Source organism: Grampus griseus, assembly GCF_964374135.1.
Source record: "Grampus griseus genome assembly, chromosome: 8".
Taxonomy (NCBI): domain Eukaryota; kingdom Metazoa; phylum Chordata; class Mammalia; order Artiodactyla; family Delphinidae; genus Grampus; species Grampus griseus.
Genome location: NC_139002.1, coordinates 21453552 through 21480259, shown reverse-complemented (window position 1 = coordinate 21480259; position 26708 = coordinate 21453552). Strand labels below are relative to the sequence as shown.

General features: G+C 46.3%; 1 protein-coding gene across 1 annotated transcript; it reads right to left on the bottom strand.

The window, feature by feature from the left end:
- Positions 1–4798: 4798 nt before the first annotated feature.
- Positions 4799–26272, bottom strand: POU2AF1 (POU class 2 homeobox associating factor 1; the record flags this gene model as incomplete). Its single annotated transcript, XM_082660857.1, is given in 6 exon segments — positions 4799–5113; positions 7797–8062; positions 8147–8189; positions 8675–8805; positions 26097–26257; positions 26259–26272. Coding segments are annotated over 6 exon segments (930 nt in total).
- Positions 26273–26708: the final 436 nt, after the last annotated feature.

Below are 26708 nucleotides of genomic sequence, written 5' to 3'. Positions count from 1 at the left end.
TGTTGCTTTAAGATCGGGTTACATAAAGAAAACCTTTTGTGAGAACTTGATTTTAGTTTTAAGACAGTATGTAATGTGTATCTCATGCTATTACCACTCAAATGAGAAACCCCAGGATCATTCCCTGGTAGAATCGCTGGTGTTTCTAGACCTAGTATTGACTTAGAACCCATTAGGACAAGGTTCTTCAGGCCAGAGCCAGCTTCCCTCCTGTGGTCCCCAGGGGAGCTTTCACTGAAAGTCTAGCCAGCAAAAATCTCAGTTACAAGCTCTGAAGTGGGACGCATGTATCCTAGTAATCACATGAGACAAACCATTGGCGTGCAGACCAAAACACTACTAATTTATAAGAAAAAAACAGAGAAAAGAAGAAATTAATATCTAGTTGTACCTAATATGTGGACTGAGGTGATCAAGCGTCCCAATTTGCTCCAGACTAAAGGATTTCCTGGAACACAGGACTAAATCCAGGAAGGTCCCAGACAAACCAGGACAAATTGGTCACCTAACATGGACTAATGCTAGCATCCCACTTGGTTATGTGTGATCCATGGTTCTGAAAGTGTCTGCGGGGACAAGTGGAAGTTATGCGCGAGAGCAGGGGTGATGGTGATGCCCTTGCTCAGCTTATTCATTTCCATATCATATGGCAACCTTTGAAGTTTATAGGGCAATTAAAAATGTGATTAATTTTATAGGTGCAACAGTTTTAAATGATGTAATCTTTATCATGATATGAGATTCTTCCACCACAAAGAGAATTACTGATTATCTCATGGCAAAAAAACTCCAAAGAACTGTCAAACTTAAAAATAAATTATTAGCAATTTTTAAAAAATGCAATAGTACTAAATTTTCTGACCTTTTTTGGTTGATAAGTTGACTGTCCAAAATATGCTACCTGCAGATTTTTTTTAAGTAATAATCACAATTTGCATTTAATCCAGCCCATCAAGGTATAGATGACATTTTAATAGTACTTTTAGAAAGTAAATGAATGGGGAAAACTTTAGAAAGTGAAGTCTAGTGCATGTTTAGGAATGATTCCACCATGATGTGATATTATTTCTAACAACAATGTAGGTATGTGTCACCTGTAAAACCCCTTATCTTTACACTTTTTTAAAAAGTAGAAGCAGAATTTTTTAGTTTATTTTAAATTTTCCAAATAAAGAATTTGCGTGGTTTTAACTCACTGTGTTAAAAAATAAAAAGTCAACCCCCTTAACTAGTTTGCAAGACTAGCTGACATAAACTAAGATGAAATTTACTAGCCAAATGTTGAAATAAAGCCTTTGCAAAATTGATGGAAGGAATTTCGAAATGAGTTTTGTAATTTACTTAGCACAGCCAATTATATACTATTTTATTTGGATTTAAATATCTTTGTATGGTATCTTTTTCACCTATAACATCTATTCAAGCAGAGAACTGAAATCAATTGAACTAAGACCCAGATCTTCAAACTGGCATATTACAAAGATTTTTAAAAGCAATTAGACATATTCAATAACATTTCTCCCTCTAAATATTATTTATAGTAAATGAGGTCAAAAGTACTTTTATACCATTAATAAAATAATTATTAAAATATCTATTTTATACTTACTTCATCTTTTAAATTTCTATTATCGTGACTGTTTTATATTGGATGTTATATTTATAGAATAGTTCAGGGATACAATTTAAAAACTACTAAATATACATATATAAGAAGCTGGCCACCCTCTTCACATCGTACAGCAAGTGGTTCACCCTTCTATCACATAAGGAGGTGAGGACAGCAAAGTGCATTTTTTTTAAATTTATTTATTTTATTTATTTTTATTTTTGGCTGCATTGGGTTTCCGTTGCCGCGTGTGGGCTTTTCTCTAGTTGTGGCGAGCGGGGGCTTGCGGTGCATGGCTTCTCATTGCGGTGGCTTCTCTTGTTGCGGAGCACGGGCTATAGGCTCACAGGCTTCAGTAGTTGTGGCTCACGGGCTCCAGAGCACAGGCTCAGTAGTTGTGGCGCATGGGCTTAGTTGCTCCGTGGCATGTGGGATCTTCCCGGACCAGGGCTCGAACCCGTGTCCCCTGCATTGGCAGGTGGATTCTTAACCACTGTGCCACCAGGGAAGCCCCTGCAAAGTGCATTTTAAAAACAGCTTCCCCTACAGTTGTACCTTAGTAAAGCTGGAGGAAAAAAAACCCTCAAATCCCTTTCTTTCCGTATCTTTTTTCTGAATTATGATCTATATGGAGAATAAACAAAAAAGACAATGGTGATGATAATCTAAACTGAGGTAAATGACTGGATGTACTTTTGTCCCCCTAAACTAGAAATAAGACACACAGCAGAAAAAAGTGGATCGTTAAAAAAATCACCCCTGTAAATATTACCAGTGAAGGCAATGAGCTCAGAGGTTCTCAGCAACTCAGAAAATCGCCAGGAAAAGGAGATCCCTCCAAACTGTTACTCATTCCAAGGACTGGTGTTAGAGGAGGCTGCTGGCGTCTTGAGTTTCCATTTCATTGTGATGTCTGGTCCTAAGAGATGGCTCCCTTTGCGCATAGCACTCAGCACCGTGTACACGGCCCTGGGTTCTGACTGGTACACTCTAAGAACCTGCTGTGGAAATGCCAGTGGTTGATTTATCCCTGGAACCCCAGCATCATGAGCAGGTATTCACGTACCATGAATAACAGGAAGAGTAATACGGTTACAAAGATTTTCTTCCTCTCCTCAGATCCCTACTCTCCTGGAGACCAAGCCTCCTGGCCTCACATGTCCTGCTTGGGATAACTGGGCTGCAAGCACAGTGGGGCTGGTTTTATCTTCCCTGGCAGCCAGTCACATCGCAAAATCAACAAGACTAGTATAAGCTCCTTCCTAGAATGGCACTGCCTGACATGGGACGGCAAGCTAAGGGGATTAATCTGATAAGAAATAAAACACTTCAGCACAGAAAAGTCTGAGCAAATCTTTATTGAAAATGTTTCCATCTTAACAGAAAAACCCAGGAAGAAACCTAGATGGATGGCTGCAACCAAGATTTCCATGACCTCAAGATAAGAAGAAAGAAAACACCATTTAAATCTTAGCAAGTATGTCAAGTACTTTATTTCTTTGCTTGTTTTTTCAGCTTAAACTCCCTCATGGAGATTGCTTCTGCATCTTCTCAAACCCTCAAACAGTAAGCGGAAAATTCTTGCATAGTGTTTTTTATAGGAAGCCAGGGCTTTTGATCAAATAGGCCTGAGACCCCCCCTCCCTTTCCTACTCACATCACTGCCAACAAAGATAGAAATTTGTTATCTAAAATGATATCTTAACCTTTTAAATCTAAAAATTGTCTAAATAAAAACAATTCAAGATATCTGTTTGGGGATTTTAGGCAGATACCAGAAATTTGGGTCAAAATAAACCCAAAGCAGAAAAATCCAAAAAAGGCAATTTTTCTCCAAAGTCTTTATTTAAAATGGCTATATATATATATATATAGATCAAAGAAAGGGTCACTTCCCAGAAAAGTCCATTATTTCTATGCGGAGTCCTCCAACTAATGCATCTGCCTAATAGTGACAATGGTGTCCTTAGCAGACAGATGTGCTAGTTCCCGAAGGACATGGCCTCTGTCAGGAGCTGTGCACCCCTGGTGACAGCTGTGCTCAGGCCCCTGCAGATCTGATGTTTCTCCAGCAAAAAAATAAAAATTGAAATGAAACCTAATGGTCCTTCTGGCTGAGGCTCTAGAACCCCCAGGAAGGATGGTGCTTGGGGAGGCAGTCTTGGCTTCACATAAGCATGGTCCATGGAGGCTTAAGACACTAAAGAAGCACATGTGGCCACACTCAACCAGGTCTCAGTCATCCCTGGGCCTCAGTGGGTCTTGGCCTGCACATAGCCCCAAAGAGGGTCTGGACATGGAAAGATACAGTCAGACATATCCCATCATCCTGTTGACCAAAGCTCAGCTCTCCTTGCAAGCATCCTCAAGGAGAGCAGCAAAACCACCTATTAAAGCCATATTTTCTTAAATTTATTCCCCTTCTTAATAACCAAGTAATCTAAAGAAAACCATTCCTCAGCCCTCCTGCTCGCCCCTCCCCCCACATCCACACTCCATGCCCCCAACCCTCCTTTGTCCCTCTGACCCGGCCCCTACACACTCTGATGTTCCCTTTCCACCACCACCCCGACCCTCCACCCACCACCTCGCTGAGCCCCAGGTCTTGAGACCCTGCTGTCAAGACTGTAAATCTGGCCAAAGCTGAGAACAGCAAACAAAGGAGCAACTGTGGGAACTGACAGCTCAAGGCCTCTGGCATTGGTTCTGCCCTTGGAGATGCTGGCAGGGCTGGTCTTCTCACAGGGCACCCCATCCATCTCAAAATGACAGAGCACAGGGCATCACTGCCTGAAGACGGCTCAGCAGGGCTGCTGCTCCCACGAAGCAGTGGGCATTGGAGAGAGGGGCCTTCTCCAGGAAGGAAACGTGGCAGAAATGAAAACCCTGGGCCACAGATTAGGCAACACTTGGCATCAAATATTATCTTTAAAATCCCTATAATTCCCTCCCAAAGGAAACAGAAATGGAAAAAGAAATAAGAAAGGGAGAGTAAGAAAGAGAGGAAGGGAGGAAGGGAGGAAGGGAGGGAGGGAGGGAGGAAGGAAGTCTGGTTTACAATTCTAGTTTGGGGTAGAAACTGTAGTTTGTAATTATGAAACTCCAAACAGATATGAACCTGAGGCTCAATCCCAGGCTCGTTTTCAAATCCCAGTTTCAGGGGACAGGACGCTCGGGTGGGAGCCAGCCCTAAAAGCCTTCCACGGAAAGCGTGTGGTTGAGCGCATAGGTATCGCTATCCTCTTCCTCCAAAAGCAGCTTGTCGATGGTCAGGGAACTGATGGCTCTCCTGGGGTCTTCCACGTCCTGAAGGACTGGCTCCGGGATAGAGATAGGGAGCTGGACAAACTGGGGCCCCGGCAGGGCTGGGGCTGGAGGCTGGTACTGTAGGGTGGAGGTGGGCAGCGTGGACAGGGGCTGAGGCCACGGGAAATAGGTGAGAGGTGCCTGGTGCTCTGGGCCCTCCAGCTGGGGTCCCACTGTGGGTGTGGCAGCACTTCTCGTCTGTGATGGGGGAGACACTGGTTGGTTAGCAGCCCTGGGGTATATCCACTGCCCACCCTGGTCCCCACGGGGATCTCTGTTTCCCTCACCTCAGCCCTTTCCTGCCGTCTCACTCCAGAGGTCTCCGTCTCTCCCTGCTCAAGGTCTTCCCCAAGGGAGAAGCCAGACAAACTTCCGCATCCCTTACCCTGTCACTCACTAGCTATATGTCCTTGCTCATGCTACTTCCCCATCTGAAGCGTCTGTAAATAGATTACACAGAGGACTGACATCATAGAGCTGAGTGAATTAGAGATACTTTTCCAGATTTCACTGAATATAAAATGCATCCCGATTTCAGAGATATTAAAATATGTGTGAGGAGGGGGGAGGTGTGCATCTTAAAATCAGTGAAAACACAGCATGTTAAACAACAAGCCCATCACACGGCATAGCAGCTATATCCCAAAGCGGCCACTGCTGTGCCCAGACACAGAGACTGTCCAGGCTCCACACAGCAGCTTTGGCATTTTAAGGACCCCTTGGACTCAGCTCCACTAGCCTCCCACTACCTCACCCTCTGCTGCCTCTTAGCTGGGCCCTCTGTGGCCAACCCAGGGACCTCCAAAGGTCAGGGCCGTTCTCCCAGGTCCTCTGTAAACAACATCTTTCACCTGCACAGCAGCCACCCTACGAATCCCAGCTCAAGCCTGCAAAGCCAGGGTCTGGATTCTTACTATCTTCCACTGCTGAGGAAGCAGGTGGGGGAGGAAGGTCTTTGCATGGAAAGATGTGTGTGTGGGAGAGGCCAAAACCTCCCCCTACCACACTCCCTTCTCTGTCATAGCTCCTCCAGTTGCCACTGTGTCTTGGGAGAAACTATTGGAGTCACTCAGGGAAGAGCTTATTTTAATCTCCTGGGACCATGTTGCAATGCAGATTCTGGTACAGGAGGTCTGGTCAGGCCTGAATACTGCATGTCTAATTGGATCCCAGCTGACACCAGTGCAGCTAGTCCAGGGACTACAGTTTGAGTAGCAAGGCTTTAGGATGTTTTTCTATAGAATGATAGAGCTGGAAAGGGTCTCAGAGGACTTCCAGCCTCCCAGCAAAGCCTTGTTATTTCTAGTATTTCAAAAATCCAAACAGATATCCTACAGTTTTGAGTCATAAACCTGCGCAAGTCAACTGCGACTGCAGGTTTCTTGGCTCAGGGATAGAATTACATCAAACTGTCATCATAACAGGTCTTATCTCCCACCGATCTGGAGTACCGATTGGCAGCTCTAACCAGCTTTGATGAGTTAATTTACAAAATGGCAAAACAAATAAATTATTTCTTAATAAATATAGTTTGGTTGTTACACAGAACCTTTCAAAGCAAGAGGTGAGATTGATGAAAGGATAAATAATGAAAGGAATGCTCGGTCCTGAAATGGTTGGGAAACCATTGTGTCTACCACTCCCCACCCTCACCCCAGGCCTCTGATATGGAAATGAGCTGCCTGGGAGAGGTGTTGAATTAACTCCTTCCCATCCACCATCATTCAAGCCCCACAACTGGTTTGCTGAGTAGCCAGGTGGGCATGGAGTGGGAGGGCTCCTGCAGCCTGTGCCTGGACGGTGCTTGAGGGGCAGGAGCATCAGGGTGACACCGGACCTTGAGGTAAACAGAGAGGATTTGGGGAACCAAAGCAAGTTCCATCATCAAGGGTGGTTCTGCAGCGACTCATGAGGCCCCTGTTCTACCTCCCGCAGTTTTCCTTGGACTGGAGCTGGATGTAGCTGTAACCACAGGTCTTTTCTCCTCTGAACACTTGGAGAATTCCCATTCCTTTGGTCAAACAGGCATCATTCACATAAAACTGTTTCTCTTCCTTCCTCCATTCCTGGGGGAGCAAGCACCTCCTTTCCTATCTGGCACTTGAAGACGGCCCTTAGTTAGTGTTGTTGGCCAACTGGGCAACGATCATAATAACTAGCATCTATCGGGTGCTTTCTGTATGCTAGGAGCTATGCTGAGCCCAGGAAGCGTTCTAAGCCCTCTACGTGCATCCTGTCATTGATCCTGACATCAACCCATTTTACAGATGAGGACACTGAGACTCAGAGCATTAAGTCACCAAGCTCAGGATCACATAGCTAGTGAGTGAAGGGGCAGAGATTTGAACCCAGGCAATCTGACACTAGAGGTGGAACTCAAAAAATTACCCTGCAGGTGGGTCTGACTCCATCAAAAGTACAGTTTTCTGAAAAATTGTGTCACCTGTTGATCAGCCTAAAAATGTTCTAGCAAATCCCATTATTGGGTGAACGATCACCCCCTAAATAATCTGAGTAGGAAGGAGAGGCTGGCTCTGGCAAGAGACCCCACACAAGTATCACCATTCAATAAAAATTTAGACTCATCACCGAGACTCACTGCCTATGGGGCAGCAGGGGAGACTTAGGACAGAGAGGCAGGAGGACGTGCCAACCCCGAGGACCACAAAGCATGGCAAAGGAGGCCATAAGCCTTTTCTATGAAAGATATTTGAAGTCATTGGGAATGAAAGTAGGCCTCCCTGGAGGATGGGGTGGGCTTAGATGATGGGATTATCCTGGGAATCAACAGCAAGGAAGGTCAGGGGTCTGGAAGTCAGCCCTGGTTCTAAAAGGGTGCCCTCAGCATGTGGGGGTATAGAAAGGCCTTTGTGTGACGTACCGTGACATTGGTGATGAGCGGCTGGGAGGCGTAGGTCAGCACCGAGGAGGGTCCCACAACCGTGTAGCTGGGGCACACGGGCTGCACATACATGTCAGCTGAGTAGGGGCAGCTGACAGCCTCATGGGACACATACTCCGTATAGGGTGCCCATGGGGCCAGGGGCTGGAGGGTGGCCGGGGCGGGCTGGGAGAGCCAGCCGGCACACAGGGCCCCCTCCTCCGTCACTGTGGAAGCAGAGACCTCCATGTCAAGGCAGGAAGGACCTGTGGGAAGGAGGAAGTTACAGAGCTGCAGGTGTCTCCCAGACGCGGGTCCGGGAGGAGGCCAGGGCTGTGGGGAGCTCTTACCTACTGTGGTGTAGGTCGCCAGGGGCTGATGGGGCAGCACCACCTAGAGGGGAGAAGGGAGACCGGGATCAGGGTTCAGCCATCTCCCGCTGGCCCTCTGCAGGGAGCCCGCCCAGAGGGCCCCAGGGCGGGAGGGTATCGGGTGGGGCGCAAGAACCTCCCTTGTTAGAACTAAGCCTCATGTCCCAACCATCACCACCTATACTTTCGAGGGATCGGCGTTCCCGTTTAGCAAGAAGCCTGTGCACTGAGGGAACTGGCTTCATCAACGTCCCAGGGGGAGCCCTCAACTCACACCAGGACATGTGAGACACTTGCTGTTCAGTGGACCAAGCCAGCCGCCCCATATTCCTCATCCCACTTCAAGGCACTTCTACCTGGGCCCATTCTCTGGCAGCCACACCAGGGCAAGGTGCAGCCTCCCTGCCCTCGAGGAGTAGCCCATGGAGCAAGACATACACCGCAACCTGACCACCCCCAGCCCCCTACACACACACACACACACTCTGGCCACAGCGGCCCCCTCACCGCGGTCGGTGCCACCGGCGGCCCGCTGCTGGCGTGGCCACGTTTCCTCCGCAGCAGCTCCTTCACTGGCTCCTTCACCCGCACGCCCTGGTACGGCCGGGGTGGGGCCGGGGCTTGCTCTGGAGCTGTGGCTGTGAAGAAAGCATCACTGGTACTCGGTCTCCCTTCTCAGACAGGCCCCACCCCAATGTGCCCCCTCTCTTCGAGGGTCTGCCTGCTCACCAAAGTTGTGCCTGAACGTGCAGGACCACACGAGACTTCCTAGGGTATACCTCCCAGTATTATCACTCCTCCTGCCCCAACACTTCTACGGCTCCCCTGCACCCAGAGGATTAAGGCCCGAGCACCACCGGGTGATCTCAACCCATTTTCCCAACTTCTTTGTACACTAACCACTATGGAAAGCCTGACTCCAGCCAGAAGGTCCACCTAGACTCCTCTCCACCCCCCTTGAAGGTCTCCCCTCCTCTTCTCTACTTGCAATTTCCCGTGGTGAGGATTCCCTCTCACTTTTCTCGACCTCTGGATTCTTCCTGACCCAAGACTACTACTGCAAGCCTCCTAGCTGACCACAGAGCCCACAGAATTTGCTTCATCCTACAACCTCTTCAACACTTCCAGACAGGTTAGTATTCATCACAGGGGGCAGCAGAGGATGGCATAAGAGCAGGGACTCTGAGTCAGATGCCTCAAAACCTGCCCCTGCCACTTTCTAGCTGTGTGATCCTGGGTAAGCTACTAAACCTCTCTGTGCCTCTTAACCTGCAGTTTCTTATCAAAGGAGTGTCGTAAGGAGTCACTGACATAGCAAATGGGAAGCATAATACATGCTAAGTATAAAATCAGGTACAGAGTAAGCATTCAATAAATTTGTAGTCTGCTATGTAATAATTAGTCATCCTTTTTGGGGTAAATTTCTTATGCCCCTAGCTAGGTTATAAACTTCTCAAGGTGAAATACTATACCTTATTTCTCTATATCATCCCAAGTAGCATGTCCATAATAAGCTCAGTAAGTTATTTGTTGATTAATTGGTTGGATGATTATTCAAAATGTGCTGCCGCTCACCTTCCCTTCACCTCTCCTGGAACTTTAGAATGGGCTGCAGTGAATGCTTCCCAGGTTCTCTGTGTCTCCCAGGACAAATACCCAATGGTGATCCATGTGCCCTGGGGCCAGAGAGTATCCAGCCTTGCCTCTGAGAGAGGGTTCCCTCTGCCTTTGCCATCAATGCCAGGAAACCAAAGCACCATGAGCTGGAACACAGGGCTCTCCCTGGCAGGAGAAGAAGTCCAAAGCAGCCATGGCTGGGCAGTGACAATCTAGCCTCCCAGACGGCCCACAGCCGGAGGCCTTGGGCCCTTGGAGGGCAGGCCTGGGTCAGCCAAGAAAGGCAAGTAGCACTGGGCCTTATGACTCACATGGGAGTCCATTATCATCCACTGATAAGGGCCCAGGGACCTGGGCTCTGAATCAAAAGCCCGGAAGCCTGGGTATCTATTAAAGCTGGATCCGCAGTGCTGCCCTAACTAAACTTTGCTCAGTAAATACCCACCTGATAAGACCCCAAGCCTGACCAGCACCAGACCTCCAACCATGCTCCAGGCACACACATGGCCTGGCCTGGAAGCCCAGGCAGAGAAGCAGGGGTAAGAGAGAAGCGTCGTCCAAGAGCCCCAGAAACACGTGAGAGTCAGAGAACCCCAGACTCAGATGCATTTATGGGGGCTTCCTAACCTGGCCAAGTAGCAGGAGCAACCAGGGAGTGATGCAAAATACAGATACCCAGGCCCTGCTCCTGGAGTGTCTGATTCCAGGGGTCTGATGTGGACTTACGAATCTATATTTATAAAAATCCCTCAGGTGATTCTGAAGCTCTGCTGGGATTAGGACCACTGCTAATGCATCCCTGATCTCCCTCTAACATCCCAAGAGGAGATTAAACATCCTCTTTCTAACTTGCCCTGTCATAACAAGGGATCTCTACTGGTATTCATTCATTCTTTCAAATATCGATGGGCACTAGGTATACAGCACTAAGCAAGATAGATGTGGCCACTGCCCACACGCATCTTGCAGTCTAGTGGGACAGGCAAGCAATAAAACAGTTACAACTTGTGAAATTCAGGCTGAAGCAGGAGTGTACAGCAGAGAGAGCCAGACAGGTACCTGCACCCTGGGGCCACCTGTGCACCATCATCTTTGTTTAAACAGCAGTGACAATGGACTTAAGAGCTCAAGATACCTGGGGTGTCAGTTTCTGGTGGAAAGGTCTCAGTTGATTTATTTTACATCTCTAAGCCTCAGTTTTCTCATCTGTAAAATAGGGATAATAGTTCCTGTCTCACACGGTTCTTGTGAGGATTAACTGAAATAACACACGGGAAGCTCCCAAAGCCATGTCCGGCAGGCGGTCGATGTTCAACACACGTTATTTTCCTTCCCCTTCCTCCACCCATGTTTACCTTCCTCTGGAGAGTGCAAATGTCAGAAAGCTCTTCCTCCTACTGGACCTGCCTCATGGTGACAAGCACCATTTTTCCTGGCATTACCTTCTAATGAAACTCACAATTCATAATCCATTTACAGCTTTCTCATCTACAGAGTGAGGATCATAGTGGTATATACCCGGTAGGATAATTTGAGAATTACATGTAAATGCTTAGAATAGAGCTTACACTGAGGAAGCACTGAAAAGATGTGAGCTAATATCATCATTAGTATTAGTAGTAGTATCCCTTCCCAGCCTCTGAAGACAGACCCCCACGTCCCCTGTAGAGTCTGAGCGAACATTCCATTCCTTCAGCTATTTCTTAACGACATGTTTTGAATCCCTCTAACCTTCCTTCTGGCTGCTTCACTCCTCCACAAGTTCATTTGCCACTTCCCCTTATGATGGGTGATGCCCAGGGGTGACCAGAGACCCCAGGTATGGCCTGACATGGCAGAGAACAAGGGCCCCTGCCCTCCTGCACTCTGTTCACTCATTCTCAGGGTCACCCACAACTACACCAGCTTTTGTTCACACCCGTATCACTCAACCTACACTTGTCTCCGGTTGGGTTTCCAGCTATTCTTAGGCATAAAGTGCAGCCTGAGGCCTTGTGCATTTGGGAGAAACTCAAGGGACAGGGTTATTTGGGGGTCTGAGCATGGTGATCACACTCTTAACTCAGTTGGGGGACAAGAAAGGCCCCATCACACATGCACACATCTCAGACCAGATCAAAGACAGGTATATGGCTCATGCCCCTCTGAGTTGCATGTACACTTCTGGGGAAGGGCCCAGAGGACTTCCAATCCCACTGCCCCCTGGGAAGTGGACACATGGACCACTTGGCTGCAAAGGGGACAGCTGGGCACTTCCAGCTTCTTGGCAAGTGAGAGCTTCCTGCCTCCTGTTGTTTTTGAATCAATGAACAAAGAGGGCTTGGGGAGGTGCTGTGAGCAGAGGTCATCACCCTCTGATGTCTGGACTCCCTTGGAACCCACAGTGTCAACAGGTGTGCCCTGGCACAACCACCATATGGAGAACAGTTTCAAAGTCCCCACCTCTTCCTACTGCAGTCATGAAACTCCTACAGCTCCCAAGGACCTCCCGACTGCCCACCCAGGAGTCCCCAGCCAGCTGCCAAGGAATCCTGTGACTGCTGCCAGGTGAGTAGGCAAGAGTGAGGGCACTTCTGATAGTGTCTTTGCAAAGTGCCCATGAAATATCAAAATCTGAAGCCTCAAGACAATTTCCACAGGACCCCAACGGCCAAGTGTACTTGCAAGGTGAAAACGCAGTTGGTGCCTTTCACACCAACCTTTGTGAAGCAGCGATAAACATTTCTAATTCCACAGTAAACGCTGGACTCCCTACTGCTGCTAGCATGAGAAATGAGCCCACAAATTCAAATTTGGAAAAGGAAAAGAAGCTTGTCCGCAGTCATGATTGCTTTGCCTTGGGTCTTCTGGATCCCTGAATAAAAAAAACTAAACTAAAATATGTAAAAGAAAAATTTAAGATTATTAAAATAATTTCTTCAAATAATAATACTAAATAAAAGAAGAGCCAAGGAAAATAAAACAGGAGATCAAAATAGTAATACACAAGCAGAGAAAGATGAAAGTCCAATTTCCCAAAGTACAGTTGACCAGAGATTTTCATAGCACCGGTCGAATTGCAGCTCCATGTAGCACGCTTTCAAAACCTGAAGCTTTCTCACAATTTACCCTGTGGTTCGAAGGCCCTTTAAGTCCCCTGTGGGCATCCAAGTGTCCAGCACTGAGAAAAATCTTTCCACCTAAACACAAGCCTCTTGACCCTCATTGGGAATCTCCTTTTTCAGTCTGAGAAGTTCAGCCATATTACCTTTCCACCACGGCAAGTCTGTCACCAATGTTGTTTGGGGAAAAAAACAACACTCATTTACAGAAAAACCTATGAATTTGGCCCCAGTGAGGGCTTCCCTTTTCCAAAATGAGCAACGAAAAAATCTGAAGGTATAAAAAGTCAGCAGAGGCTATTTCAGTTCCCCCTGCCGCATACCCGGACATGCTTCACATCACAAAAATAAGAGTCCTGCAGCTGCTGTTCCACTGGAAAGCACAGACCATGACAGATTCAAGCCCAAGGGTCACCTGAGACAGCACTCTGGCTGCATGTGGGTCCCGCGCTTGCTTTGCACCAAGCTTCGGGAACATAGGATTCTACAGATTTAAATAAACTTGGCCCTCGGTCCTTTGATAAGGTATAATTAACATCACCAAGGAAATATGCAAAACTGCCAGCACTTGTTTACTTAATGACCCCATGCAAACCATGTTCACACCACAGTGAGAAAGCTAGGCTAAGCAGGTAGGTCCTAGTGGAGCCAACACCCAGGCATCTCCTCAGGGCAGCTTTAAGAGAGCCCTCTTCAGGCAGGCGGTACCTAGAACAGCCTCCAATATATTCTTGAAAGAATACTCTTCTCCCAGCCATTGTCCTGTTACAGATTTCCCATGAGCCAACAGGCCCAGGCAGTGAGTTGGACACCAGGCAGGATTGCTGCTCTAAAGTTTAGAATCTAAGGTGGGATCCATGCTAAGCCTACATTTCCATCACCAGGGAACCAGGAAGAGGAACCCAGCCCACCCATCCTGACAGTCTAGCTCGTTGAAAGCGCTTCCCATTTACAACTGTCTAGTTGAAACTTGAGGATGCAGCCACACGAGGCCATTTTGAAAGACAAAGCTTTCCTAGCCCAGAAGGACACATAACACATTATGGATCAGTCCAAATAACCACAGTACATATGATTCACTTTTGCTGCTGAACCTTCAGTAGTATTTTAAAAAATAAAAAAGACCCACTAAGGAGAAATACAATAATATTCTAGTTACTTACAGCAAAACAAAAAACAAATAATTGAACAATAGGAATTCAAGCCTAGGGCTAACAAACTTGTCCTAGCTTCTAACTGAAAACAAAGTCACAAAAGTTGCTGACACTTTTCACTTTAATGTAAACAAGCTTGCTTGTGTTCTTGACCTAAGACAGAAGAGGGCTCCCAGGAAAGTTTAGCTCCTTTCAGCTGAAGGATTATTCATATCCTTAATTGAAACACTACTGCAAGTGTTCTTGGTGAAGGTCTGAGTCAAAGTCTTAAAATTTGTTCTTTGCATTCATGGACAATGGCTGATTTTTTTCCAAACAGGAAGAAAGAACTTGGGCTTTGGCCAAAGATTGGACTTGACATGCTACAGAAAGGCTTTCCCACCCAATTTACACTAGATTGTAGTTTACCTTTTTTTAATGTAGACCAACAAAGAAATCCCATCTACATGTAAATTTAGGTTTTCTATTCACTAGTGTTTGAACAGAGGAGGACCCTGCAGCCAGGAAATATTGAAGTGTCACTCACGTATTCTAGCAATCTGCATAACAGGGAAGAGGAGAAAAAGATAGACTTTAAAGGTATACAGAAGATATGGGAAAGTGGAACCTCAACTGAATTAGGATTTGATGTTGCTTGAAGGCTACTGGTCAGCCAATCAAGAGTAAGTCTTGACAACTTCATGTGTAGAGTAGGATGTCTCCATCAGGAGATCTCAAAGATGGCGGCTGAGCCCACGTTCTCTGGTCTGGTCACAGAAAGGAAGGGAACAGTAGGCATTCCCCTCCCTGTGTCCCCATTCTAAGAGGCATATCCCCATCAGCCCAAACAGAGTTCACTGATCAACCATAGGCAGGTCGCTGGGAAAGCTCAACGAGGGCCACAGTCACTTAGGACTTCCCCAGACCTGGCCAGGCCAAAAGTTTTGGATGTCCCACCCCATGACCTTGGGTAGACTCAGCCACAAGGCCTCTAGTGGCAGAGCCTTCAGATTTTTCCCTCACAGGCACTGCTGCTAAGGCGTCCCTCCCCCAGAGCCCTCAGCACCCCTCAAACCACACATCCATCCTCCCTCCAACCCTCCCACAGAACAAGAGGAGCACGGAAGGCTCTGGATACTGCTCCCTACTCCCAGAGACAGTGTCAGTGTGAGACCTCTTTTCTGTGGAGACGCAGGTATTTTGAATGCATGGCTGCCAAAGGTCTGTGTGATTCCTGGTCATGATCTTAACTCCCAGGAACTCAGAAATCACCACACTCACCTTTGCAAGATGTTCTGTGGCTCACAGAGAATTTGACACAAATGATTTCACATGAAGACTCACCACAACTTCTGAAATAGGCAGGGGAGGTCTTCTTCTTACCCTCCTTTTCACTGATGAGGAAAGTGATGCTCAGAGATTTTAAGTGATTTGCCCGAGGACTGTACTTGTAAACAGCAGGGTCATCAACTAAACCCAGGACCTCTGATTCCAAGTGCAGTCCGCTTCTGCCTCACATCCTGCCTCCTCTCTGCCCCGGCAAATCCCATTTATTTCTCTGGGGGACACTGGAGGTGGGCCACTGAATGGTCCCCTGCTCAGTTCTAACCCTCTTCCCTCCACGCTGGGGGTCTGGGCTCGCACCACCCTGATCCAATCTCCCTTGACTGCCAATTCCCGCAAGAGAGGGCGTCTCCCAGCCGAGGAGGGAGAGAGAAGTCCATGAGAAGCTTACCAGCAGTCTGCTCACATGAGGAGTGGCGAGAACTGAGAGACCCACACAATTCCCCGCAAAGTTTTATTTTTGGTATTTTTCGACTGAAATGACAGCGGATAGGTCCACCTGAGAAACCAGCTGCATCTGCCCGCCTTTTACAGAAACTGGGGTCACCAGAGCAGAAAGAGCTCCCATCTCAGATACCATGTCCCAGGGTGGGGTCAACAGTAGGAGACCCCTGGCAGTGCATTCTGTGAACAGAGCGGAGGAAACCATGCCCCTGCCATCATGGAGCTTACTATCTAGTCTAGTAGGGAATATAGATTTAATCAAATAATTGCACAAGCAAACCTAGAATTACAAACGGTGACAGAGCTGCATCTGCCTCGTAATTGCATTGTTATAATAATAATTATTATTTGATTGAATAATAATAACCTAATTAGGTTTTTAATAAAAACCTAAATTTACATGTATATGGGATTTCTTTGTTGGCCTACATTAAAAAAAGTAAACTACAATCTAGTGTAAATTGGGTGGGAAAGACTTTCTGTAGCATGTCAAGTCCAAGCCTCACTTGATTCAGTTGGGCTTGAATGAGCAGCCAGCCAGGGGCCCCAGCCTCCTGGGGCTGTATAAAGAGAAGAGTGCATGAGGCTCGACTGTTCTGTCTCCAGTGCAAGGAGATGGCTCTGGGGTCAGGCTCAGCCCACACCATGAATGGAAGCCTTGCCCAAGATGTAACAAAGGAGCCCCAGATGTTCAGGACCCTTCCTCAGCCTAGGGACCCTGGATAAACCCCAAAGACGTTTCACTTATCCTATCTTGGCTGATTAGCTCACTAGGGGAAGACGAGTCCTAGGAATTCAGATTCCAAGATGGAAAGCAGGTGGCTTCAGAAGTTCTAGGCTGTCTCAGATCTAACTTTCTGAGATTCATAATTGCAGGGGCTTTTGAGTCAGGCTACAATTACTCTCAGTGAAGTCAGAGACCACCTCCTTCTAATGGTGCATTTATTTTAATTAGGAAGGGAAGAAGCATCTAATGCAACCCTAAAATCCTTGGCATTGAAAAGTGGTGTGGCATTGTTTGGAACCGAAGCAGATCTAGTTTGGAAAGCCTACTACAGAGCTTATCACTATGTGACCCTTGGCAAATAATTTAACTTGTGTGTGCCTCAGTTTCTCCATTTGTTAAATGAGAATAATGATCTCCATCTCATGGGGTTATCATGAGGATTGTATGAAATTAACCAAACACCTAGCATGTAATAGGTTTTCAAGAGATGGCTTTTTCTCCTTGTTCTCAGCCAAAAATCTGTGGTCTATCACTCATCAGAGAAGTAGCCTTGGTACAGTGACCCTAACTTGCCCTCATCCTGCTGCATCCTGATACTGAATGTCTCTATCCTCAATATACCCAGGGCCTTCTTCCTCCAGCAAAGCCTGTCTGCCTTCCTTGTATTCCTGGAAGTCATCCCTCAGGTGCTTGGGCCTATGTCCCCAGCAGCAGGATGGCCCTGTTTAGGAGACAGGGAGGCCAATGATGCTGCAGAGACACTGGTCAAAGACCTCACATGCAAACAGAGCAAGCCTGGAGAGGAGACATCAAAATCCTGGCACTGACCTGTCGTAAAGATACCATGAGCTGAGCAGAAGGACTGTTTTCTTCCAAAGCCACCAGAGGATTAGGTTTGTGGCAGATCTGACTTTTTAAAGAACAACTCTAGGAAGGAGTACCTTGGAGATTTTTGAGTGGCAGACAGAGTAAGATGTAGCCCCTCAAGGAACCTGTATGTATCTCCAAAAGGACAGGGACGCAGCCATGACTGAGGCCATAGTCATGGATACATCTTCAAGGGACTAGAAACCTAGAAGCACATATCACATACGGGATGCAAACATGGCAGTGGATGAGGGAGGGCTCTTCAGTGGTCAGAGAGGGAAGTTTTACCAGCTATAGAGCAAGACAGGCTTCTGGCTGACATATTGGGTATTGCCTCAGCTTTACCTAGAGCAACAGGGATCAAAATGGGGGAAGAAGGGACCTACACTGAGAGCACAAGACCACATCAGGGAGTGAACCAACCCAGGGCTCCCACCCAAATTCTATGGAAAGGCAGCACCAGAATGAGGAGATGGAGCAGAGGAGGCAGATACATCTACCCTCTTTAGACTGAGATACAAAGCCTAAATCTAATTGCCAGTATGATCTAGAACAGGAAAAACCTGTGGTTAGGAACTGAGGACATTCAGTTGTTTGTTCCTTGATTTAAGCAATATCTAGTTTAGGATTTCCAAGACCAAAGACTCTTATAAAATAAATAAAATTTTCCTGAGACCCTCAGGTAGGGAACACTTCCTTGGAGGAAGGACTCTTCAGACCCAGCATCAGCTATATAGTTGGGGTCAGACCCAACTGCCCAAGACTCAAGGCTCATGGTGGCCTGGGTACAGCCTACATAAGTGAAGGCAGCCCTATAATTGATTCATGATGTGAGATGTAACTGCCAGTCAAAAGGAGCTTTTTTGTTAAGTCTCGGGTTTACTAAACAATGGCCTTATGATGTGGGGGAAATCCCTTGTGAAGGACACTGAAGAAGTTAGAACAGCAAGCCTGGGAAAGACGTCACTAGGTCAATCTTTGAGGAATGTACCTCCTTCCGTATTCACAAGATACCTATGTAGACTGAAAACACGACTTTCACAGTCTCAAAGCTTCATGGAAACGAATACAACATGCTTCACAGTGACTCACTTTTCTCTAGGAGTGAGGTCCTTACCCTGGAAGTATTTAAACCAAGGATCTGTGACCAGGTATCAGAGTTCTTGCTAAGGAGCAGAGGACTGGTCCAGGCCAGGATTGTCAGGCTGTAATCAAAAACTCTGGAATAGAGTAAAGGTGCCTATAAAGGGAATTTTTTGCCAAGAAAGGGAAGGAAACGGGGGAGTCTGGGGGTGAATGAGCAATCAGAGCTCCAAGAGCCTCCCAAAAGTGCTCCATTTTTACTTTTGTATCAGAGGTCTGCAGTAGATTTGGTTTGAATAAAGGGGGTGGTGACAAAAATGTTTTAGACACCAGCCGAGATAGATAGAGTTGGATTTTCTTCCCAATGATAATATTTTACATCCTAAGATGCTCTTCCTTCCCCAGAATCTAAGCAAGAAGGCTGATTACCATTTATTCTTGAGGATCCACATCTGAAGCCATATATATGCTCCATGACACCTTCTCTGATTCCATTTTCCTCTCCCTCCTGCTGAAGGGATTTATTTCATTCGTTGATTTCCCTAGCTGGAAATAATTCCATTATTGGATGGATGCATGCTTGCATGGGATGATAAATGGATGGTTGATTTTCCTTCTATACCTTTTCTTTCCTAAATCGGTGCTGCTTTCATCCAGCATTAAAACTTGTTTCTATCTTCAACTCTCTGGCCTCCCTTTTTCCTTTCTTTTCTGTCTTCCCAGCATTTCTCAGTCCTGGAAGGTTATAGCAATCTTTGTACTCCTCTTCCAATTAAATTTATGATTCTTTCTAGAGAATTAAAAAGTAATTCATCTTTCTTAAGTGTGGTCAAATCCTTTTTGGTCCCAACACCTGGTCTGAGTATGACTCTGGTTTGTAATTCTTTGGCTACCTGCTCTTCCCAGAAAGTGATACTAATGAAACCATTACTGAGAAAAGGAGGCAGCACATTGTTGTTTCAGTTTTCAGTATCATTTGTTCTATTTCTTGCATACTTCAAGCTAGATTACAACACCTCAAGTCCTATCTTGTGAATTTAAAAAACAAACACAAGTTTGCCAGTCAATACAAGCCATCCACCATCCCACCTTATGAGGCTGGTAGGAAATTGTGGTTCAAGTTCCAAGTTTGGTCACAGTATGGCCAGCTTAACCATCCATGTAAGCCCTGATCACTAATCCCACCATGAGTTACAAGACTGGAAATATGCATCCTGCTATTTCACAAGAAAGGCAGAACTCAGAGGCCATACAAATTGTAATCTAGGCTTAGCTGCATAAACTTTGTCCTCAGAGGTAGAGTGAGTGAGAATAGGAACATAATAATAGTAACTAATAGCTATTGAGTGTTGACTTAATGCCAAGCACAGTAGTAAACACTTACCACAACCTTATGAAGAACTGCATTCCCCCTTGTACATACAAGGAAATGGCAGCAAAGTGAGGCAAAGCCTGCTTCATACAACAACTGAGGCATAAATCTAGGATTCAAACTCAGATCTGCCTGCCCCAGAGGCTGAGCTTTAAACCGCTGAAGGGAGAGAAAGAACAGAGCTGTCACTCTCTAATTCAAAATAATCCCCTCTACCTTGCTTTCCACACCTCACTTACACACACACACACACACACACACACACACACACGTGAAGGGAGAGCCTGAGTCTTCCAAACTCTAGACAGTTCAGAATGAAGGAAGTGCCGAGAAGCCTTGGCTTCCAGCACAGGCTGCCACACAGGGCTCCCAAGAAAACAGGCAGGCTATGTTATTTTGGGGCAATTCTAGGTCCTTCCCTCCCCTTTGAACCCTCCATTTCAGCTAAAGTATCTGCAAAGAGCCCAGTGAAGGAGGTATAGCAGGAAAGCAAAAACTTCATTTCCTTCAATAAGTAAGCTGAAACACATGCATCAAAAATGTTTCCAAAGTATGAACAGACATCTGCCAGCTGGTGCACTTCATTTTGTCACTGGTCCTTTATCTAACATGGAAGGCCTGTGCTTCTACCAAGAGCATCCTCCTAAGCCCTGTGAGTGAGACGGGCACCATGGTAGAGAGACAGGACAGCTTAGCAAGACAGCACTCAGGGTGAGTTACTAAACTCATCTTTAAGCTTCAGTTTTCTCATCTATGAAATAGAGCTTAAAACAGAATCTACCTCATGGAATTTTTATGAGGATTAAATGAGATAATACATTCAAAGTGTGGCAAAGACTGGCGGTTGCCACACCCAGCATCTGCCCTCTCCTCCCTTACTGTCAACCCCGACATTTTGGAAGGTTGGTAATGTGCCCAGCTAAACAATTACACTATTCTCCCTTGCAGATGGGAGTGGCCATTCGATGTCAGCAGAAGTTGTGTGTTGGTGGGGAGATGCCATGATAGAGAAGCATGATTTTTTTGCCTTTCCCTTTTCTTCTTCTTCATTGTCTAAAACACAGATGTGACGGTTGGAGCTACAGTGCAACTATGAAGCAAACTTGAGGACAAAGGCCACATGCTAAGGACCTCAGACCAGAAAGACAGAAGTAGCCTGAGACACTGTTGGCACTTAGAGCCTCCATACAGCCCCTGCAGACTACTATGGACTTTTTTGTGTGAGAGAAACTATACCACTGTCTTATTTATTTAAATCCATGTATTTTCTTGTCTCTTCAATAACCACCAAATGCAATCCACACTGATCCAGCAGAACATCTGGTATACTGCATGGCACCAGGGAAGCACTCAACTGAAATTTATCCCTATGAAAAGGATTGAACATGTTCTGCTCATAGTGGTGCAATGTCCAAAGGTATATTATAAGCCATCAATTTCAGCCTCCAGGTCAACAGTTCTCAGCTCTACTGCCCATTAGAATCACCTGGGATGCATTTGAAAATATGTATTTATTTTTTATAAGCACTCGTGAAGACTCAGCAACTCGAGGTGGAAAAGGATTTCAGTCAAGTCCAGGCTCCTTGTCCTCAGCCAGGAAAACAGTCCCATTTTACAGCTGGAGCACTTGAGACCCACAGTGGTTAGGTGGCTTGCCTGAGGCCCCACATCTAATTACCCAGAGTCTGGAAAGTAGAATCCATGTTTCCTCCCTGCAAGAGTAATGCTTTGTCTTAGCATCACACAAGCAGGACAAGAGGGTTTCAGAAGAAGCCTCTCCATCCCAGGCAGCCCCACTCTATCAAGCAGTTTCTCTACAAAAATGAGAAAGCCACAATGTTACTGAGTATTTCATAAAGCTGAAAAATATGTTAATGATCATCATAACCAATTAGCCAACCTTGGTTTCTTTGGCTCAAAGTGAGAAATTGGTGGACATCTTCATTTAGTGGGAAACGAGCCACTTTAGAAAGAAGTTAGAAGGACAGAAACCTAATATCTTTCCTTTGTAATGAGAAAGTTTAAAAGCAAAAATTTACAGCACTTCTAAGTGAATTAAATGTCCAGATATTTAGCTAATAAGTGTGGACAGCCCTGGTCCTTTTTTGTTCCTCACAACAGAACAGATTTGCAGCTTTGAATCAGAAGAGAGCTTTCAAAACCTCTGACTCATAAACTTTTGGGCTGTAGAGGGGGACATGGTTGGTTTTTCATTTAGTTAATATAGGGAGAAGAAGTAAAGTGTCCACCTTGAAACTCATCAGCTCTTTTACCGATTAATCTGTGCGCTTAGTAGATGTGTGTCACTTATTTCACCTCCCCCTGTGCACGTAAATTCGTGAATATCTTTTGCATCCTAATTGTCCTAATCAACAAGAACCACTGCATCAATAGATAAACTTAGTAAGAAGTAAAGGTGTTTATTAGGCTTATTAAGTAAACAAAGGTTATAACACAGACTAGAAATATTAGAAGCAGTCCACAGACCGAAATTATTTCTTATTGTAAGTTCATCTGAATTTATGCAGGAGATAGAGTTCCAAAAATTATATGTATATTACAAGTTTTTCTTATCTTTAACTGAACTTTTAACTGTCCTCAAAAAGTTGGCTATTTAGTGGAAGCTTGGAGAAAGTATAGAGTTCTATGTCAATGAGAATTTTGAGACCTTAATTTATCTATTTGGTGAATCTCTGCTCCGTTCAAGTTGTCTGAGAGTAAACATTCATGCCATAATAATTTGATAAGTATTTCCTGTTCTTAAGATGCCTCCTTGAGCACTACAGCAAAGAAACACCAAGACCAAGTCTATGGGGCATCAAGACAAACAAGTCAATTCAAAGAAAATCAGTCAAGCAGGCCTTCTGTTCTCATGTAGATCTTTCTCTAACATAAATAACAATAAAAAGCAGTTGTTCAATTCATTCATTTTCTAACAAGTGGTGTTGAGTTTATTATACACAGTTCCACTGCTTTTAAGGAAGAAGTCAACCAAGTCAAATTTCGGCATCGTGCAAATCATGTAATCAGTTGACTGCAAGCTTTGTCTCCCATTGGTACTGGCATTGTGCAAGTCCATGATACCCAATGACTTAGGGAAATAAACATCCTAAGTACTACCCAAATCATCTTAAACCAGAGGTTGGCAAACCTTGTCTGTAAAGGGCCAGATAGTAATATTGTTTGCAGGCCATATGGTCTCTGTGGCACCTACTCAACTCTTCCATTGTAGCAGAAGCAGCCCTAGACAATATGTAAATGAATAGACACGGCCATGTCCCAATCAATTTTTATTTATGAAAACAGGCGGTGGGACTGATTTGGCACTCAGGCCATAGTTGGCAGACCTCTGATTTAGACCCTTGGAAAACTGTATGTAAGGTCCTATCGTTCAAAAATATTTTGATGTGCCTTTTTAACTATGCTAATCAAAGTGTGGGAAATGATTAGAAAGGATTTGGCATAGCCCTAATCACTCGAGATGGGCCCACAAAAGGTGTCCCAGGAGGGAAGGTGCTCTCTTACCACTGTCATTAATTCTCAGGAGACATGATGACACTTTCCCCATTCTCTACTTTAGTTCTGACAAAAACCTTGTAAGGCAGGCATTAGAACCCCCATTTTCCAGATTTGTAAGAATGCGAAAAGGTTACATAATTAAGCTGCAGAGCCAACTTTCAAACCCAGGCCTGTCTCACTCCATCGTGCCTGCTATTTCTACGGCACCGTTACTAGTTGGCCTTAACAAAGGCTTCTTGCTGGGGTGGATGTCAGTTCTTCACATCTACGCGGCACCTGCTGGACCAAGTGCAGAACCGCAGCGGGGCGGGGAGGGGTGGTGGCAGTGGGTGGATCTGCAGGGAGCATGACTTCTTTGTCCAACTGGCCGGTCAAGCAAATCTCCAATTCATGGTTGTGACTTGAAGATTTCTACCTCTGTGTGCTCCCAGTTCTGAGCTGATCTGAACCAAAGCCCATGCTCACATTTAGTCCACAAACAGGGGTCACGAGCCAGGTAGGGAGGAGGCAACATCTACAAAGTGAATGTTTTCTTAACCCTTTCCAGAACCCCATAGTACAGTCATTTCAGCTCAGGCCTCAAGGGTGTTTTCTGAAAAAAGAAAGTGCCTTTTCAGCGCTCTTGGTGCCTGATTTCAAATTCTGACCTTCCATCAGGTGATTCTAAGTGGGCTGACAATGCTGCCCTGTTTTTACTGGTTTTCCCACAGGGTTTAGTCACCCACGTGCCCTCAGTGCCTTAGACAGGGCCTCACTTAGGGTAAGGGGATGGGCCCAGTACCCAGGGCCTTTCCTAATTTCCTTTAAGATGCCAAAGAGCAATTAAAAAGAATTTTGATTATGTGCATCTGAACAGGTAGAATCGTTCACCCCAGTTTTTCCACTGATGAATTTACAACGTGGTCTCCCTGAGGATGGAGTTTTGCTGCACCTGACTGACCTCCAGGGAGTGAGCAGGAAACGTGCCTCTAGCATCCCCTTTAAAAAAAAATTGTTAATCTCTTAGGTGGAGCTAAAGAAGAAAAAATGCAGTGTGTAACAAAGAGGGGGAAATATGGCAGCTCATAAGTGCAAGGAAGCAACCCATATCTCAGGCACTGAAGCAGAACCAGAGCAATCAACATCATCTCGGTGGCATCTCATCTTACTAAGGGTATCTCTGTGGAATGGGTATCATTTTTACCCCATTCTACATATAAGAAACCTGAGGATTAAAAAAAGAAGAAAGTGACTTTCTCTGCGTAGGTAGGAATAAAGGCAGAAGTCCCTCCAGGGGCTTACATAAAATCCACAGATCGGGCTCTAAGTGTCGGGGTCCGGGCATATGGACACTCAGCAGCTCCCAGTAGGGACATTAATGCCCACCTACCACCATTAATGCACTCCCACAGGGCCGGCTGCCTTTGCCCCCACAGGGGAGGGTCTTGCTCTATCCTGCTCCTGGGAGCGGTGGCCACCACCCATACTAGAATATCCCTAGTTACCTTGGAAGGATTCCATAACTCTCAAATGCAAATTAGAATTCACTTCTTTCATTGAAGAAAAAAACTGCATCTTGCCAACATCGAACAATGATGAGACTTCACAATCTGAGAAATTTTGAAATCATTCCTTCACATTACACATTAACAAGCTCAGTTGCAAAGAATTTACACAAGAAATAAAGGAAACAATGAACTGCTGATAAGTGACTAAGTTATGACTTAATCAATGATGGTATATTTTCAGAACTGTAAGGTCTCCATTAGAATATCTTTTGTAAAATAAATAAACACTCCCTAATGTATCTTTCTCTGTAAATCTAGTTTCTCTTATATTAAGTTTGCTTGAGGTAGGGTGTACCTGAATTCATTAAAGGGCATTTTAAAGACCTAAGCACCTTTAAAAAGACAGAGAAATTTTTTGGTACTACTTCTTTCTTGAGTAAGTACAGAACTGAGCCCCAAGAAGGTTCAACTCTCATGAGGCCATTGAGTTGACTTTGTTTTTCTGAGAAAGGAATGTTGTTGATAATCTCTGTGTGATTTCAATTATTAATAACACGAGTCTCTGTTCAGTCCCACATATGGAAAATAAAGTTCACAGATGTTCCATCCAACTCCAGGGATAAACATTAAGGTTAGAGGTAAACCCGCGCCCCATTGCGCGGGGACACACAAGCCTTGCCACAAGAGGGGAAGAAGAATGACAGGAGAAAGACAGCAAAGCAGGTGAGGACAGGCTTGACAAGCCAAGTTTCCACATCGTCCCGATGCAGTCACAGAGACACATCGTGCCTTTGTCAGAAAGCTCAGTAACTCAGAGAGAAACAGGCCCACGGAACTGAACCACAGGGTAGAGTAGCTGTTTATAAAAGTAAAGACACTCTGGTAAAGAGCTCCACGCTTTCCCCCCTAAATTGTGTTTTGTGAATCATCAGCTGCCCTTTCTTCACCACAGTGATTCATGCAGGCAGCGGAGACAGGATGAGCTGTCTCACCTTGGAACACTAGTTCGTTCCCCTCCAGCCTGGAAAATCAGCATCACCTCTGACAGGTTGGTTTCTCCACCCCGCTCCATCTTGCCTACCTCGCCCCTGCTGCTCCCCTGGCTGGGGACCGGGACCCCACTGCCGTTCCCCCCCCCTGCCCGCACCCCGCACCTCCCCGGCTCCCGGATGCCTGGCGAAGCCCAGGCCCTCCCTCGCTGACTCGGCTCCGACAGCCACAGCCAAACCACTTACGTTTTTGCCAGAGCATGGCCTGCGACAGGATGTTGCCTTTTCTCTTTGAAGTAGACAGTTTGGCTTCTTTAATGTGAGACCCGGGTGTGCTTGCCTCCAGTGGAGCCACCGCCTGCTCAAGGCTGTTTCCTCGGCTTTTAAAGGCCTGAGTTCCCGCGGCGGGGGCACAGCGTCATCACATCCTCCCACCCCGGGCGCCGCCGCCGCCCCTCTTCTCCAGCGGGGCGCCCGTCACCCCCCTGCGCGCGCTCACGGGTCCACCGGCGGCCCACCCCTCCATGCGCCATGCTCGCGGCCAGCCGGCTGGATCTGCACAACCAGCCGGCCCAGGAGGCCGTGAGCCGCGGGACGCAACCCCACGAGGTGCCAGGGTGCGCGGGGCGTGGGCAAGTGTGCGTGAGTGTGAACTCCGTGAGCGTGTGTGTCCAGTCGTGCCCCCCTCCGCGCTGCGATGGGCCCTAAGACCCCCTGGAAAACTCTGGGTTTTCTGTGGCACCCATTCAGGACTCTCCACCACCGGGGTGTCGGCAGCGCTCAGTCCGCCCTGGGCCCTGCTCGACGGGAAATGCGATTCCCAGGGGACACTGGTTCTCAACACAGGAGGAAACACCT